General features: G+C 35.9%; 3 protein-coding genes across 3 annotated transcripts; all 3 read left to right on the top strand.

Moving 5' to 3' along the window:
- The first annotated feature begins 270 nt into the window (after window positions 1-270).
- LOC101306043 (MADS-box protein CMB1-like) lies at window positions 271-6,945 on the top strand. Its single transcript, XM_004299233.1, has 8 exons — window positions 271-535; window positions 5,221-5,299; window positions 5,494-5,555; window positions 5,703-5,802; window positions 6,075-6,116; window positions 6,218-6,259; window positions 6,372-6,529; window positions 6,622-6,945. The coding sequence occupies exons 1-8, from the start codon at window positions 351-353 to the stop codon at window positions 6,719-6,721; spliced, it is 768 nt and encodes a 255-aa protein (XP_004299281.1). The 5' UTR covers window positions 271-350; the 3' UTR covers window positions 6,722-6,945.
- Window positions 6,946-10,901: 3,956 nt separating this feature from the next.
- LOC101305755 (agamous-like MADS-box protein AGL8 homolog) lies at window positions 10,902-14,889 on the top strand. The gene is made up of 9 exons (XM_004299232.1): window positions 10,902-11,247; window positions 13,246-13,342; window positions 13,433-13,497; window positions 13,589-13,688; window positions 13,830-13,871; window positions 13,967-14,014; window positions 14,121-14,168; window positions 14,235-14,326; window positions 14,491-14,889. The coding sequence occupies exons 1-9, from the start codon at window positions 11,063-11,065 to the stop codon at window positions 14,606-14,608; spliced, it is 795 nt and encodes a 264-aa protein (XP_004299280.1). The 5' UTR covers window positions 10,902-11,062; the 3' UTR covers window positions 14,609-14,889.
- Window positions 14,890-16,292: 1,403 nt separating this feature from the next.
- On the top strand, window positions 16,293-17,511 carry LOC101295236. The gene is made up of 3 exons (XM_004301053.1): window positions 16,293-16,647; window positions 16,764-16,852; window positions 17,212-17,511. The coding sequence occupies exons 1-3, from the start codon at window positions 16,293-16,295 to the stop codon at window positions 17,509-17,511; spliced, it is 744 nt and encodes a 247-aa protein (XP_004301101.1).
- The last annotated feature ends 1,372 nt before the right edge of the window (window positions 17,512-18,883 follow it).

Raw genomic sequence — 18,883 nt, 5'->3', positions numbered from 1 at the left:
TAGAGAGTGAAACAAGGCAAAAACCTGAGAATGGAATCATCATACACTAGAATGTCTAAAATATCATACATGTCCTCTACAGGCCAGTACAGTACCTGAGGAGGAGGTAGGCAATAATAAAGCCAAAGCTAAAATACAGATGCCTTTATATATATATTTTTATTTTCTAGGGGTTTCCCATTTCCCTCATATTGCACTTATCCTTTTACCCCTTTTGGTACCCTAAAACACAGAGCTTTCCTCTCAGAGAGTTTTGTCTACCTCTGATCTAACCAAGACTAGGGGGAGAGGTAGAGATAACTAGATAGATCAGGAAAGGGTGGTTGGTTGGGTTTTAATTTTTTGGAAAAATGGGGAGAGGGAGAGTTGAGCTCAAGAGGATAGAGAATAAAATCAACAGGCAGGTCACTTTTGCCAAGAGAAGAAATGGCCTGCTCAAGAAAGCTTATGAGCTCTCAGTTCTCTGTGATGCTGAGGTTGCTCTCATTATTTTCTCTGGCCGTGGAAAGCTCTATGAGTTCTGCAGCAGCTTAAGGTATCCATATATATCAGTATATATATTAGCATGTATATATTCTGATTATTCATATATATGGGAAGCTTTCAATATTAGTGATGCATACGGATGCTCAAGATTTAGGGGATGCAAAATCTGTGTGGTTTCTGTTTTTATATTCGATCCTTGCTGTGTGCTTGTAGTTAACTTTCTTAAGCAAGATTCCAGTTTTTTTCTTCTGTTCTTCAACTTTTTTTTCTTAATGTTTTCTTCGTCGTTCTTCTTCTTTCTACTTGAACCATTAGTTTAGCTTATTTGATCTGCTGCAAGTGAGGAAAAATGAAAGGCTTTTTTGAGCTCGTCTCTTAATTAAAGATCTGGCATATTTTCTTCTTCTTTTTTCTTGTTCTTATATATATTTAGTAAAAGCTTTGGTATTATTTTTGAAGTTTCTGATACATTTTTTGATAAAATTAGAGTCTTTTCCTACATAAATATTTCTATAAAAAATTAATCGTAAAATTGGATATTTGATGCTTATTTGGTTAAATTAGTTCATGTTGCAACAAACCAGAAATTAACATAACTAGTTGTTAAGAGTAGGACTAGATTGTCTCATAAATAAAGACATGGGTTTTCGGAATTGGATTGTACTTTTGGAGTAGTTATTAGACACGTCAAGGAATTTCCTAATTCGATCTCTAATTTACATGGGATTTACTTATTTCGAATTCTTTCTATTTATAGCATAGGAAGTTTAACATATCTACATTTTTTTACTCGATCTTCTTTGAATCCTATTTTTTTTTCCCAATTTTATTTATTTGAACTGAACAAGCTAGATCATTGAAACTTAATTTCACTCATGCTGTTAAAAGATGCCTCTGGTTTTATCAGTTCAACTTGAACTTAGTTATTCCAGTGCATTTGTCATTTCCTAGACTAAGGACAGACATATAACCGGTTCACTGTTATGATTCGGTGCCAGGTGATTTGATACTTGATGTGTAATTTTTCTGCATGCTGTACTTTGTGTTGCAATTAAATTACTGATTTTTCACCAACAGATATATAAAAGGCTGCCTCTTTTTATAGTCTTCAGTTCTTTACTTCTAAAGCTGCATATCATGAAGCTTTTGCCTTGAACTGAATTAATATAGCTAAACTGTGATATGACTAACAGTAATGCTTCCTCCAAAAATTACAACTTACCCCTTGGAGAATCCGACTTTTTTTTATTAATCATCTTTAAGATTTTTGAAGTTTTGTTCTGATAAGAAAGAAATTTTACTTAACAGTTAGCACAAAGCTCTGAAGAAGAGGCCTAGTGCAAGCTAGAACTCCAAAAGCTATTCTAAGGTTGGATCCCAGTCAAGACATTTTAGGAGTAAGAGTGTGGATATGTTCTTACTTTAGGCTCCCCCCTAAATTGAACCATATAAAAAATTGATGCTTTAATTAAGTTTGAAAATTCAAGGTCTTTCTATCATTTTAATAGTACAAATCCAACTTATCAGTTGGTGTTATTTGAGTTTGGTATTGTTATATTAAGTTTATCAGAAAATGCTTGGTTCCTTCCTCTTAATGTCATTCCATCATACACTTGAATAGACTATGCACTTTTTCACTAAAATCCGTTGATGAATGATTTTGTTCGTCAATGAATATGTGTTTCTCACCTGGACTTGGAATGATGAATGACTCTTTGCTCACACCACTAGCAAAATGAAGCTTCACACAGATTTAAATCGGTGTGAAATATGGCTATCTCACACAAACATCCGTGTGAGAAAGCCATTAGTCACGCTACACTCACGAATTGTCTATCCGTGCTGTTTGCAGGGGGCTAATGCTCAACATACACAGATAAAAAAGTCCGTGCGAATAGTTGACGTGGGCCCCAACATATATCCACAAAACGTGATTGCTTTATGAGAGCTCATTCAGTGAGAATAACTTTGTAATTCACACGGATGTCTGTGTGAATTAGTAGAATTTATTCACACAGATAACTGTGTAAATATAATTCACTTAAATCTGTGAGGTAAATTATTCACAGATAAATGTGTCAATTTTGTCTACTTTGATTCACACTATTTCGTGTGAAATAGGGATAGCATTAAAAAAAAAAATTCAAATACTAATTTCCTGCTCATATTTTTCTGCTATATATATATATATATATTTCATTCTATTTATAATCAAACATTCAAACAACACAAATCCACAACTCCATCCATAATATAACATTTGACATTTCCATAAAAATGTATATAGTTTACATTCCTACCAACATAGTTTACATACCCTAATTTTTACAATTCTTGGATTACAAAACAAGGCTGCTTTTCTAGAATACAATGTTGTTCAAGGCGGAAAACCACTAAGAATTTCCCCCTAAGAACAACATAATCCTTGTCCAAGAATAGATTCCATCAAAGCAGACATAGATACAACCATCAAAATAGATAATGACATATTGGGGTGAACTAACCAAATTAATTAGCAAAGCTGCAAACGACGAACTGTTTGAGGCATTTCGGGCCGATACACATCATTGATATCTGGGGTTGGGATCACATTTCTATTGCCTTTTGGTTGTGTTGGCTCCATTTGTGATGCCGTCTCAATTTGCGAAAATCCAGCATCTCTCAGCATTCTACCCATTTCATATGTAGCTAGTTCGGTCACCTTCTTTGCCATAAGTATTTCTTGCTGCCTTTTGAAGTCCTCCATTTGTGCAGTGAGTCTTTTCTCCATATCAAAGTTTTTCCTTTTTTACGATTGTCAACTTGAAGATTTCCAACCTATTAGGTTGTTCCTCAACCCCATTCTGAACTTGCTGCAATGTAAGATACGCAAAGAATTAAGCATCAATCAATTGACACATAATGTACATTAACATGATAACTCACCCATTCATATACAACTACTGAAAAAGTCCTTGTGCCTGTACTGTGATGCATTACCCTTTGCGAGTGATTACTGACATTAATATCAGCCTTGGTCTGTAAAGAACATTAATATCAGCCTTCACATATTATATTGTTATGTAAAAGACACTCATACATTAAATTACTCATCATACATATTATATTGATGAACATTGAAAACATGAGAAATGCATCAATACCTGAGTATCCTCATCATCTAAGTGAGTAACAAAAACTTTCCATTGATTACTATCTATGGAAGACAAAGGGCATTGAAAACGCTCATCAGTCCCTTTGTTAGGCACCCAATACAATTTCTTTAAGTCTGCCTTGTGGTGCTTCCAGCGATCTAAGAGCTCTCAAGTGCATATTTCTTGATTTTAGATTTTTTAGCAGCAGTGTCAGTCTCATACCAATCAATTGTCCCCTACAATTCCAAATATTATAATCCCTTATTAATTAGATGAATCAACCTATCAATATAATTCTAGATTATTAATTTACATACCTCAATGTGCAACCATGCCTTTCCAAGGTCGTTATCAACATCAAAGTGACGCCAATCCTTGACGTCAATTGGGAAATAAACGCCATCAGTTGCCAAACTACCAAGGAAATGGCTGTAATGTGGAAAGACTAAGAGTAAATAGAGTAAATAGAGACCCAAACGGCGTTGTGTTCTAGGCATGTTATTCCCTCTTTTTTTATTGTTCTTTAAGGTAGGCACTTTAGTCCGTGTGGGTATCCAGTTTTGAGCGGAAATTTCCAGCAAATTTGAGTATCCAGTTTTAAGCGGCAATACACCCTTACATTATTTCACACGGATTTCTGTGAAACTGTAGAATATTTCTCACGGATATCTATAGGTATAACACATCTCGATAAAACTGATAGATTTCACATTGATGTCCGTCCTTAAGAATTTTACCTACAGAAGTCTGTGTCAAATTTAATTATTCACACAAATATATGTGTAAACATTACACACGGTTAAATGTGTAATTAGCATTGCACACGGATATTTGTGGGAATTAGGATTAGTTACACAATACTGTAAATATGTGGTCTATATAATTGAAAAAGATAAATATTTCTAATTTTTCTAATATTTCATTGTCACAGATGTCTGTGTGACTTGTAATACACACAGATAACTGTGTGAAATATTATTATCATGTTTCACATACACACTCCATTCCGTGTCCAATATTTTTTCACACAGATTTCTGTTGCAGTTATATTTGTATAAAGTAATGTGGACCTGAAAAAGTCTATTCCACACGGCTATATGTGTCATTGAGAGTTTGTCACAGATTTCTGTGAGTTTAAAGTAATATGTAAGAATAGAATCCGTGTGAGATGTTTTTTTGCTAGTAGTGTCATGTTGTCATGTTAGTTGCACACTATTGTGCTTTAGTGCGCGATTGATCGAAGTATCAACGACTTAAAAAGCTCGATACATTAATTCCGACCTTGCATTTTTGTTTTAATCTCTTTCACTCTTTCAGTGTTGATGATTCATGACCTTGACCTCATAGAATGTTGAAAGATTTTTCTTAATCAAATCGTAGTATAGGTGGAATTCATCCTAACTCACCCTATTCAGGCAAACATATATAACAGCGTAAAGTCCTGCATTTGGCTCTTCTAATAATGAGGTTTTTGTGGAATTTGTGATGAAATAATTTGCTGTAATCCATTCCCTTCGATATCTTGAAATCGCACAAATTTTTAGTTATGTGTAAGTGTAATGATTTATGTTTGATCAATATGTTTTAAACTTGTATTTAGCATGATGAAAACACTTGAAAAGTACCAAAGGTGCAGTTATGGTGCCCTGGAAGCCAACCAACCTGTAAACGAGACTCAGGTACAAACACTTCCCCCATGACCTTATGTAATCTTTCATATGTAATTAAGAATACTAAATCATTCTTCGATTTGGTGGTCAACTTAATACATGTATGTAAGTTAGTTGATCTCTTTTTCTTTTTTGAGGAGAAGTTAGTTGATCTTTAATCTATTCAAAAAATAGTTATTACCTTACCATTTTGTTTCAAGCAGAACAGTTACCAGGAATATTTGAGGCTTAAAGCAAGAGTGGAGGTCCTCCAACGATCTCAGAGGTAATACAAACTAGCTAGGCTAAAGTTTACTAAGCTGTAATTTTTCAAATCATCATTCAAGAAATTTGGTAGAAATTGTTGTATATATACTAGATTCTTAGCTAGTACTGAATTACTTATAGATATTCCCAACTTACAAATATGCAGAAATCTTCTTGGAGAAGATTTGGGCCCACTGAACACGAAGGAGCTTGAGCAGCTTGAGCATCAACTAGAGTCATCCCTGAAGCATATTAGGTCAACAAAGGTGATATTTTTTCTGAATTAGTTTCACATATTGATTGAAGCTCAATAGCATATACATCAAAACCTAGCCATTGCTCTCTGGTTGGGACTATTTAGATTCCATAGAAAGCATGCAGATGAATTTGTATTCTAACCCTAACAAATCTTGATCCTTCATTATCACTCCAACATCTGCAAATCTGATAACTGATTGTGATGCATATATTCCTCAAGAGATAATAAACTATAAGTTGCTGATATGGTTTTTTCCCTTGTTCTATTCTCATTGATCAGACTCAGTTTATGCTGGACGAGCTTTCTGATCTTCAAAACAGGGTAAGCGAAAATCCAATACGTGCATTTGCTTGCTTCCAAAGTTGATGCAGATGCGTTTGAACATCATATATAATGACTGTTGTTCTAATTTCATCGAGCAGGAACAGATGCTTGTTGAAACTAACAAATCCTTGAGGAGGAAGGTAAGATATTAATGATACTTGTTGAAATCAAGCTTCTTCTTACTTTCGGTCATGTAGTTAAATCAAGCTTTGGTTTTCCGATACATGTCTGATTAACAAATGTATGCAACAGCTGGAAGAAACTAATCTGCAAGGTGCTCCACTTCATCTGGCATGGGACGGTGGCTATGGCCAAAACAACATTCATGAGCACAATAGCCGTTTTCCTCCCCAGTCGCAAGGTTTCTTTCAGCAACTGCAAGGAAACAACAACTCCGCAATGCAAATGGGGTACCTATCTTTCGATTATTCGCAAATTGGCAGACATATATTGGCTGTTTAAGTATTCATAATAGAACTGTTTGGTACTTTGGTTGGTGCAGATACACACCATTGGGTTCAGATCATCATCATCATCAGCAGATGAATGCAGGAAATCCAGGCCAAAATGTGAATGGATTCATTCCTGGGTGGATGCTTTGACAACTTTTGATTGTCAATAAATATGTGCATGGTGAAATAAGATATGGAAACTGTTGCTTCATCTTCTTCAAGAATCAAGCCACGCACTTGTTCTATGCAATTTAACTGTAATTATTATGCTTGAAACAGTAATTACGTGGTAGTAACATCTGTATTTGCATGTATTGAATTTGTATCGACATTTTAAAGAACTTTTTATGGATTCGTAGTATTGTATGGTTAAACTGTGTGCAGCTTTGGGCTTAGTTGCTCTGGCTTCGTTGATCCTAAAGCCCATGAGAATGTATAGCGGGCAGGCAATAATACCGAAGCTCCCCACCCTTGTTCCTTTTTTTTTTTTTTTTTTTTTTTTTTTTTTGTTAAAGCGATGAAGATGGGGATGTTGTTCCCTAACTCGGTTTTTAGGGGAAGTCATTTTACCAGGTCATTGCCCAGTCAAGCCCTTCATCTGTATATCGCCAAAGTCCCCAAGTAACTTCTTGAGTTAAATAAAATAAGAAATAGAGTAAATATTTTGTGATTGCGGGGTACTACGTATTCTATATATCGAGCAAAACAACAAACATTTTATAAAAATAATGAATACACAAGGCATATTATGATCATAGTTAGGAGTGCACTATTTTGTTAGGAATCATATGGTAACATGTATGTGCGGTAGTGCACTACTTGAGCAATGTTATGTACATAGATGATGAGCAATGTTATGTATATAGATGATCTTCGGATCCCTCCGAGCGAAAGAGGTTGTATGATTATCATCAATGAATTGATTTCGTTGTGTCTTAGAAAATAAACCCTAAATCATGAGCGGGTGATTTAGGACAAAATCTACTACATATCAATCACCCTTTTGAATTTTGATGGCAACAAATATGCCAATAAAACATAATTTATAAGAAAAGAATTCGAAAATACGTCCAGATAGAAGATGCATTGATCTATATATATTCAGATAATCATATTCATAAAGTTTGTTAACTTTTGAGTTTTAGCGAGAGAAACACAAATGCAAAGCCGAAAGAAATTTCAAACAATGGAATAGCTTAAACCCTAGCAATTAGCAAACCACGATGGATGGATGGATGGATAGATGGATGCTTCAAATAGAATCCAATTAGCTAGCCAGCTCGCTAACAAGAGCTTTCTTCCAAAGCATTTTGACGTGTAAGAGGGACACTTAATCAGGAGGCAACTCAGTTGCCTTGTATGATGAATCACAAGAAATTTGCCTTTTACAAACCCTAATAACTTCTTCACTGAAAATGTCATTGTTGATCGCATCCCATCACTAGGCAAAGGTCTCTTTCTAGTCAATGTAGTGTCACCAAAAGGTTGATCAAATGGGACACCAATATTTATCTACGTACACCATCCTTTCAAACGTTGCCCTTAATTATCTCTTAAGTCATGATCAACCCTATCGTAAAAGATTAATTAGCCAATAATGACGTTAACCGTCTCAATCAAGAACTACACTGTTACTCATTAATGACCAAACCAACTTCAAATCATTTACATGCGCTGCGAGTAATTATCCTCATTGATCTACCTGTTTGGCGAGATTCATATCACAAATCGTCTTATTACTCTTTATTCCAAATTCACAATAAAAATAAATCATGTAATTCGAAGTCTTAACTCGTATTTTGTTTTGTTTGTTTGTTTTTTGTTCGCATTGAGTGGTTAGATGGTACTAAAAAAATACAGCACTTCTTTGCCCTTTAAGCGTAAGGTCTGTAACGAGTTGCTTTTTCCTTTTTCAGTCGGAGTCCCTATCTCTTACCTGATTCGGACGAGCCGGGAAAAAGGGAAAGGACAAGATTCCTAACCCTTCCTACGCAACTTGGGCTGGGCCACGGCCCACGTGGACTATCTATTTTCATTAATACAGTTGGCTCCTGGACCCTGGACCCTGGACCCCTAGCAAAAAATGAACAAGAATTGCAATTTTTTTCTTCTCTAGGGTACGTACAAGTACTATTTGCTTAACACAACTATAATTCCATGTTTGGTTTGAGTTTGAAAACAAGGCTAGGAATGCCTTCGCCAAAATAGTAACATCTTTGTGTGTGTCTGTGTATTGACTTCATTCCATGTCTCTATTTTACAGTGTAAGATCAACACTTTAATCGATTCCTTTAATTAGAGCAATGGAGTTGTTGGTTTTCCGCGCTTTTACCAAAGGCCTGAAGAAATTTGTACATTGCTTCGCTGCATGATCGTTATTCGTTGATTTGTGGATATACTTTGTACACATCAATGGTTAAAGTGTTTTTATGTATAATTGAGCAAGGTGCATGCGTAACTTCGATGTCTATTTGTCAAGAACATCATGATTAATGAGTGACCTCTATGAGTATAGTAAAAAAGTTGTATGAATGAATAAATTAATCCGTTTCTTCCTAGTCAAGTACGGTTATTGAAAACAAGTATACATATTAAAGACTTAAAATCTAGGGACACTATGGCGTCAACCCTAATTAGATGGATACTCGATCACTAGTCAATACTACTCAATAATATACTCAATATATACTACTCAGTCAGTTTAGACTAAGATCCACGAAAGTATCCCATCAAAGCCAGACTAATCTCTTACCGAATCAAAAGACCTCTCAAACTTGCTGGACATAAGCTGGTGGGAATCATGAGACATATAGAGGTTCCATACTAGGCAGCTCGACCAACTTTTTCACACTAGATGGTTTTCCTAAATAAAAATTTTAATTCGTGAATGGATGGAATCAATTCCCTTTTGTTTTTAAAAGAATCCCCTCCTTTGAATCTTTGAGCAAACGATTGGTAAAACTAATACCTAACTCACTTTGTACGTAGATGAATCTCGGATTCCTGATGAGTCGACTCCAACTTATCCTATCTTCATCGAAATTAACTCCACGATAGTAAAATGGCAAGTTCCATATTGTAAGTGCGGTAAAAACATTACTGTCAAGGCTTGAAATTCAAAACAAAAATGAAACCTCTAGCTACCAACAGTGGCCCTAGTTATGTTCAATGCCTTTCTTTTCTGTTCGGACAAATAGAAGAAAGGGTATTGTGTAAACCTTTGCTACCAAAGGTGAGCATTCTCGTTTTTTACTTTGACCGAAGAGAATTGCAAGAAATCGATCATCACATTTCTCATATTTGTACTTGGTGCTATACCTTTTCTTTTCTCTCTTGAAGAAAAAGTATCATTCATATAGGAGTATAGAGAAATATTGGCTAAAAATTGTAGGGTACTTATAAAGAGGAGTGTACATTGGTTCCTGCCGACTGTTTTTGAGCAAACACCACTCATAATTAAGTCTTCCCAAAATGCGTAGAATGACTTGAGCAAGTCAACAAGGAGCCTCAAAGAAATACTGAAACAATCAAAATTGAAGTAGTAGATTTTTGGCAACGCAGACAACACCCTGGTTTAAGATACGTAAAGTGTACATGTTGTAGAGAGAAATGAGGTTCAAAATTTAGTAGATCTTTCGGAACGATAGGCAAAACCCTATTTCGAAATTGTCTACTATGTTGTAGGAAGACACAATAAATTATTGGTATTGTACATACGATATCAAAGATTATTATTTGTATCACAAAAGAGGCTAAATTCCAATTAATTATTTGTTGCAAGTAGAAAGGCATGCCTCATGACTAAATCAAGAAAGGGTACAAAATACAATCTAATGATATCTCACTTTCATTAAAGCAAAAATTGGATTGGCAAGCATATTACTCCTTTGAGAACCCTGACACAAATTAACGAACACTATAGTGCCCACAGCATGATACTCCACAACAATGCTAAAATATATTTGGCCAAGAACACACATATATAGTAAAAATCCACAGTAACATCATGAAAGGAGCATCCAAAGAAAAGTAAAAAAAAAAAAAAGAGTAAGAAAAAAATTACAGAAGAAATCATAGAAAGATCCTGTGTTTCAGAAACCCGAGCTCGTACGATGATGGCGTCGTTGGTAATTAATTAAGCTGAAATAAGGAAAATATGTGGTTTCGAGGCCATGTCTTATAGACCAATAAACGACTGTCACAGAAGCTCCAGCCAATAGCAACTTGACAACGCCTTGGGAAAAACCATCCGGTTTTGGAAACCCGCTCATCTAATCCCACAGAGGTTTTCAACTTTCCTATAAATTTACATATAATAAAACCACAGATCAGTCACTCCCAGACTAGCAGACCATCTATTTAGATATATAGAAAAAACCCCATCTATATTCTCCAGCTCTTTCTCTCTCTCTCTCACTCTCAAATTCTTTCCCATTTTCTTGGTTGTTTTTTTTTTCGGTTTCCCAGAGAGAAAGAGAGAGATCCATTATCATGGGGAGGGGAAGGGTTCAGTTGAAGAGGATAGAGAACAAGATCAACAGGCAGGTGACTTTCTCAAAGAGAAGGTCTGGGCTGCTCAAGAAGGCGCATGAGATTTCTGTGCTCTGCGATGCTGAGGTCGCTTTGATCGTCTTCTCCACCAAAGGCAAGCTGTTTGAGTACTCCACTGATTCTAGGTATGTAATAATCTGACTTCGAACTACTTCGATCTTCTTATTCTTTGGCATTCAGATTCATATTATTACTCAGCAATTCCATACTTGTTCTTTCATCGATCTCTGGCAATTTTATGGTTCATGCAGTAGTAGCTGCAAGCTCCTAGGTTTTTTTTTTTTTTTTTTTTTTTGTATTGAATTATTTTTGTGTTTAGCTGTTTATATAATCCATTTCATGCATAAAAAAAGTTCAATTAAGCAGCAGCTAGCTGTTTAAGACTTGGTTGATGAGTAGTGACTAGAGAGTAAAGAGATCGATTCCTGGGTATTTCTGTGGGGGTACGTACTATGAATCTGTTAATCATCATAATATAATCCACAAGAAAACAAAAAGAAAAGAGAAACTGTACTGGATTTCTGATCATCCACTCAAATATAATGAGCTATATATATATATAGCTGTGCTGTCTTTTCTCTTGCTCTACCACCGAGACTAAAGCTAGCAATTACCCAAATTTACATCCTTGATTATCAGTTAATAGCCCCTAAACTTAGTCTGAGTACCTTTTCTATCTTCTTTCATTTTTCTTGCACTATTACACTGCATAGTACTTTAATTTAACACTGAAGTTCACTATGACCTGTACATACATATACCCTAGCTACTCTCCTGAGTAGACACTGGGTAATAAGGGAGGGTATTGATGTAACCACAAAGAGAAAATGTACATATTGGGTATTTGCATGTCCTGTTATTATATAGAACCACAAAGAGGATATGTGCCTCTACTAAAAGGAAGTAGTTAATTTGAAGCTGGTACATGTCTTCTTGATTCACCTGAGAAGATCCAACAGTAAACTTTCAATACAATATGAACGGTTGAATGTGGACAAGAAGAAACTAATTAAGTAATTACAATAATAAGGCAGTATGTTTTTAACAATTTGATTCAGGAGAAATCTCTTGCTTTTCTAGATTGTATATATAAGACGGAATTGGCTCTTTAATTAGTGTTGCCTATGGTTCCCTTTAATTGTATCTCAAGTACATGTAACTTTCTCTTATTCTAATGAACTAAATATCATTTGATCTATATAGAAAAAGATATCGATCGAATGTATGTGATGGATCAGCTCAATTAAAAAAGTACCGTATTTGAGGTATATATTATGATATAAAGCTACACTTAAGATCATTTTGAGGAAAGGAACAAGCTAACCCTTTCAATTGTAATGTAAACTATTGGAATTCTAGTTAAACTATAATATCCCTAACAATTAAATTGTTTGGTTCAAATGTGCCAATAATAATCATATGGAGTTTGTCTGTATTTATCCCGGGAAGTTATAATTGGTTTCAATCTTAATTAGTAATTAACTAATGTTAGTACATTCATAGACTGATAGACATATATATATATTTATGTACCCTTGATCTTCTACTTTCAATATATATAGACTTAAATATTTATCACATGTTTGCATAAGTTAGTCCAATGGCCCTATTGCTTTATGCAAAATGGGGTGTGGGGATTTACTAAGCATTAAGAGGGTTGGTGTTGTTTTTTTTTTTCTTAATGCATGTGAGAAGACATTAAGAGGTTACTATTGCTTATTTGCTTATTCGGGAATATTATCGATTCGACTAAAAAGAACTAAAAACTCACATGCATCAATATGAAATCTTTGAAAACAAATTTAGGTACCTACAAGTATATATGAACCAAATGAAGCGTAATACTCCAACATTAGATTATGTTGGTTTCAATTGTTTGAATCCAAATCCCTCCCTTAATTTCTTATGTCTTACCAGGAGCTTAGAATTGAATGCTAACGAGAAAAATCCATAGCTAAGTTAGCTGGAGCCGGATTATTGAACCTCAAATTCACTATAAGCCATTTTCATGTTGACACGTTTGTTAATTATGCAGCAAAATTAAAGAAGGAAAATGCATATGTGTGTCAAGTCTGGTTGAAGGTTATTTGAGTTCTCACTAACAGTTATTCGTTTATTGATAGCATGGAAAGAATCCTGGAAAGGTATGAGAGATATTCATATGCAGAGAGGCAACTTCTTGGAAATAATCATGAGCAGCAGGATCAGGATCAGTCAAATGTATGCCATGCACACTCTCCTGACTGTCATCTCAAAGGGAATGCTCCTGTATTACTGAATTACTTATTCCGTAATTTTAATGTTGTATAGGGAAACTGGACTCTGGAACATGCAAAGCTCAAAGCCAGGGTGGAGGTTTTACAGAAAAATCAAAGGTAAACACCAGTTTGTTAAATGAGTAAAGTATTTGCGTTTTCGTTAGGTTATGATAAATAGCATTACATTTTGTCATGTTTTTATTTGCAGTCATTTCATGGGGGAAGACCTACAATCCTTAAGTATGAAACAGCTTCAGAATTTGGAGCAGCAACTTGATTCTGCTCTGAAGCACGTAAGGTCTAGAAAGGTACGTACAACAGCAATGAATACACCAGATAGTATTGGGTAGTGTAGCTAGATATTCTACATATTTATACACGGGTGTATGAGTTTTCTTTGTCTGTCTAAGAAAATTTTGGAATATGATTTTTTGTTTGATCACATACAGAACCAACTTATGTACGAATCCATTTCAACGCTCCAGAAGAAGGTAAGAAAAGACAGTTAATTTAGGTATACATGTAATCAAAATGTACATATATATAATCTGAATATATGGTGGATTGGATTTATTTTCCATGACAGGATAAGGCGTTGCAGGAGCAAAATAATTTGCTGACAAAGAAGGTAAACGTGAAGAATTGATTTCAAAATTAAGAATTGAGCGTCCTTAATTTCCATTCTAATATTCTAGCTCTTAGCTGCTTGAGCCATGTGTACGTATGCATCTGATATATAGGTCAAAGAGAAGGAGAAAGCAGTAGCCGGCAGTGCTCCACAGTCCCAGGCGCAGGCACAGGTACGGGGACAGGCACAGGCACAGGTACAGGCACAAGCACAGGCACAAGCACAGGCTCAGTCACAATGGGAGCAAATGCAGAGGCAGAGCTTCGACTCCTCCACCAGTGCCCTTCTACCTCAGGCATTGCCGTCCATGAATTTCGGGTACGTTCTGATCTACTGCGATTGGTTTTGTTTCGATCTTTCACCCAGGATCAGTCCTTCTGTTGAGTATATTGATATGGAAGTTGTGGACTTCTCGAGTTGAAATTAGTTTAACATGTAGAGGCATGTGAGAGTTGAACGAATTGATAAATGTTAAATTGCAGAGGCTCCTCTGGAGGTTATGATCAGGATGAAGAAATCCCACCTCCGCCTCAACATCAAGCCGCCGCCAACAGTAACACGCTCCTTCCGCCTTGGATGCTCCGCCACCTGAATGAATAGAAGGCATTTATATATATTAATTCAGCAAAGTATTGATTTGTGTCTATAATTACATATATGATATATGTACACCAGTTAGCTTAAATATCAAGTGTCTGCACTCTGCAGGTGTAAGTTGAATTTTGGAAAAACTAGCTAGCTATCACCTTGTGTATGTAGTATTGTTTACATCTATATATATGGCCACATGGGAACATTGTTTTTAAGGGGACTGCTCTCAAATTAACTTGAGATAGATTCAATTAAGAACGCAAGCATGCATCAGGTTCATCATAATTGAATTAAGTTCTGTATTATTATTAGGGTTTAGGGTTCTCTATTGCTTGCATATGATTTGCTGCTTCCTGCTCCTTCCTACTTATTTTGCTTACAGTTTCTTTGGTGTTACACAATGGTTCATGATCAGTTTGTTGAAACTAGTATAGAATTGGCCAAATGATCACCTTCTGGGTTGAAAGGATCGGATATGATGATATACATTGTTGCTTCCGAGCACTGTCCGGGCCAACTAGCTAGCTAGCTTCAGCTCACCTAAACATCAAAGCCACATACATTAATTGTTGCTGGGAAAACAATCAACTTGGGCCAATCTAAACCTATACTACATGAATTCCCTCCTCCAACCCTAGATCTAAAAAACTAGAAGTTTCAAACATCTTGATCATGAAGCTATATATAGGACTAATTAAAGTTAAGATGGATAATTATATTATCAGTAAATTATGCTCAACAACGGTACGGTATTGCTGGTTGTTCATAGAAGACTACTGTTTTTTTTCTTTTTTTTTTCAAGATAAATAAAAAAGGATAAGTTACCAATTTGTTACCAAGGTAATTGGTTTAGCAAACTGAGGAATTGTTGCCGTACGTACGTGATATTACTAGTAGTGAAGTAACCTAATAGGTGGTGGATTAATTGACTTGAATATATATCTCATATCCATGGGAACTTAACTGTACTCCCAAACTAATTTGATTTTTATTTTTTTAGTTGAATATTTAATCCAAAACAACATTGTACAGGCAAACATGCAAGATGTTGTGGCTTTCTATTAGCTCGTGTTGCTGCCTTGCTGGTCTACTAGTTAATTGATATTAATTCGACAAGAATAATGTTTGTTACCAGTTTGCTTAATTGACATTCCCAGCAACTCGATCTGCAAGAATAAAGAATAAAGTGAGCAAAATTCGATAATCACCTAGCCACCTCGCAAATGCACACATCAGTTTTCATAATCTTAAATAGCACCCTTGCTCGGTCGTGGAATCGATTCCTAAAACATCATGAAAACGTACATCTCCTATACTAATTCCTACGTGGTTTCCACCAACGAGTAGATTTTGATCCCTTTCTTGTTTTGCAGTGCGAATTGATCTCCTCCCAAATGGGGGGCATAATATCACTAGATATTAATTGGACACATCTATGCGTAATCTTGGTCATGGCAGATTGGCAGGCACGTCCAAGAAGTGGCCTACGACACTGTACAATACTTGCCAAATAATCCAATAAACAAAATATGAAAATATATCTTGATCCTAAATGCTTATATCTCCAGGTAGACGTTCTTGTTTGTATATATAGATACATACTTCACCCGACCAAAATTCATATATCCTAGCTTACCCTAATTGTCCATTAACGTACACTAATCGAATGATCATGTGTTCCAACTATGCAAGAATGTGTTTCGGGGTTTCTTCGCCTTCCAGCCCTCGATCGAAACCCCGCGGTAAATCTAAACGACATGAATCCGCTGCTGTCAACACTACTACTCTTGCTGTTGAAGAGCATTCGAGCACAGACCTTCTGAACAGATACAGTAGCTTTAGCAAGGATGAGTTGAGTGCTACGGAAGCCGGCCTGAACCATATGGTTGAAGAGTCTCCTCATGAGGACCCAAAATCTGAGGAATCGACTGGCAACAAGATAATGGTGGTTGTGGACTCGAGCCTGGAAGCTAAGGGAGCTCTTGAATGGGCACTATCCCACACTGCACAAACCCATGATACCATTTTGCTTCTTCATCTAGCTAATGGTTATTATCCGATCGATCATCACTCACTGAATTTAAATTAGCCTTACTATTGCTTCTAAACAAATATTTCATGTAATGTTGCACTGAATTAGTAGTGTTAATTGGTTTGATTGCAGCTGCAGACACAAATGAGAAGTTTGATGGTATAAAGGCATTTGAACTTCTCCACAGTTTGAAAAATCTATGTCAAATCAGCAAGCCTGGGGTAAGTATTGTGTAAATTTTACTTGTTCATATAAGACTAAGTTATTTTGATAAATGAATCACCAAAGGCCAATTACTAACAAGTAATAAGTTGACTAGCTAGCTAGTTGAATAATCCACATGCTGCCCATTGATGAGTAATTAATACATGTAATATTCATTTGCAAATTAATGTATATACTGGCAGACTTAGAATTTGATCTATATGCAAGTGTACTACTTATATAACCAAGTATATTAAGGCAATCACAAACTTTAGAATAAATAGATTATCGTCAAGTTTTTGATTAACTAACAATAACTCCTCTAGTGGAATGGCTGTGGGTGTGTGTGAATTAACCATCGAGTTTGAGTTTGTAGGTGCTAGTGGAGGTTGCATTGGTTGAAGCTGAAGAAGGGAAGGAAAAGGGGCAGCTGATAGTGGAAGAAGCAAAGAGACAAAGGGTGTCTCTACTTGTTCTTGGGCAAGAAAGAAAGAGGTCGACATGGTGGCAGCTAAGTTGTAGTGGCGGTGGAGGTGAAGGCGTTGGCGAGGTTGTGGTGGAGTACTGCATACAAAATGCTGCTTGCATGACGGTTGCAGTGAGGAAAAAGAACAGCAACGGCGGAGGCTACTTGATCAGCACCAAACTTCACAAGAATTTCTGGCTTCTAGCTTGATTCGATCCATCAATATGTACTGCTCCAAGTTCAATATTCATTATTTTTATTTCATTAAAAAATAACAAAGTATGTGTGATAACACTTGGAAATTAGGCCAAAATGTATAGGCCTAATTCAGTTTGAATTGGATGATTGGATCAAAACAAAAATGTACTTGTTCTTTGATTGAAAATCAATCAAGTAATGACTTGAATGATTTCTCTACAACTATCTCTTCGTTTTCTTCTTCTTTTCAGCAAACCATCTACCCCAGCTATAGCTAGCTAGTATACTTTCCCATACGTCTTACCAAAATTGTAAAGTGATTAAATTGGAACAATTTTCATATACATGGAAACTTACCAAACCCATATAATGGGAATGAATTGAATTGAAGGAGAGTTGAATGATAAGTTTTCCCTATAAAACAAAATAATGCTTCAGTCTGCCTTGCACATCATATGAAGTTGACTTCTCTAGACGCACCGCAAACCGCAAACACTTATCCAAGTAGAGTAATCGATCATGATCTAAATTCAGTGTGTGCAAGCTTCTGTTTCCTAGTCCAAGTAGAGTAATCGATCATGATGACCTACGACTATATATAACTTTCCATTGCAAAACCAACTTGTAATGAAGAATTAAGTGCCCAAAAGTTTATGCTAAACTGCATATATGTAAAACTAGCCCTACAGACAGAGTGCAGATGAGACATGACAGCAGATGAAGCGACTTTTGAAAAGTATGTAATAATCTAGATGCATGTCAAGCTAAATGGCGGGTGTCACACTGTCACGGTTGAGGGGCGGCCCTAGTCGAATAATAGAGGCAGTGCCGCATCTTGTATGTTATCAGTTGTTTCTAAGAGAAAATGTTTGTAAACATGTCAAATTCTTTCCTCTATATTAGACAAAACTAATGTGATCGACAACTTTGTGAGACTGCAATTTGCTTCCGTTAGGGACATCTGATAAAATTGGAACGATATATAGAAGATTAGCATGACCCATACGTAAGAATGACACACATTAATTGAGAAAAAAAAACTGCAATTCATATATTACACCGGTAGGCTGTGGCTGTTGCCTCCTCTTCTGCGTGAGCATTGTGTTAAAGATGTCTTCCTCGCTATAATGTTGGACCAAGGAGAGAAAGAAACAAGAAAAAAAAGGATACTCACCATGCATTTCAGTTTGGGGACATGCATTAAGTCAAACACTACTCAACATTGCTGATGGTATAGAATGAAATTTTATACAAAATACTAGCTATAGTATGGCATACACGTCAAGCTCAACTATAAGATGATTAGGAACATACATTGAAGCCTTCATATTCATGCCAAGCACGTTCAAGATGTGGCCTACCATTTGAAAATACAAAACCAAGT

The sequence above is a fragment of the Fragaria vesca genome, linkage group LG5, assembly GCF_000184155.1.
Source record: "Fragaria vesca subsp. vesca linkage group LG5, FraVesHawaii_1.0, whole genome shotgun sequence".
NCBI lineage: Eukaryota > Viridiplantae > Streptophyta > Magnoliopsida > Rosales > Rosaceae > Fragaria > Fragaria vesca.
The sequence above is the reverse complement of the archived record's forward strand: the minus strand, read 5'-3'. Positions and strand labels throughout refer to the sequence as shown.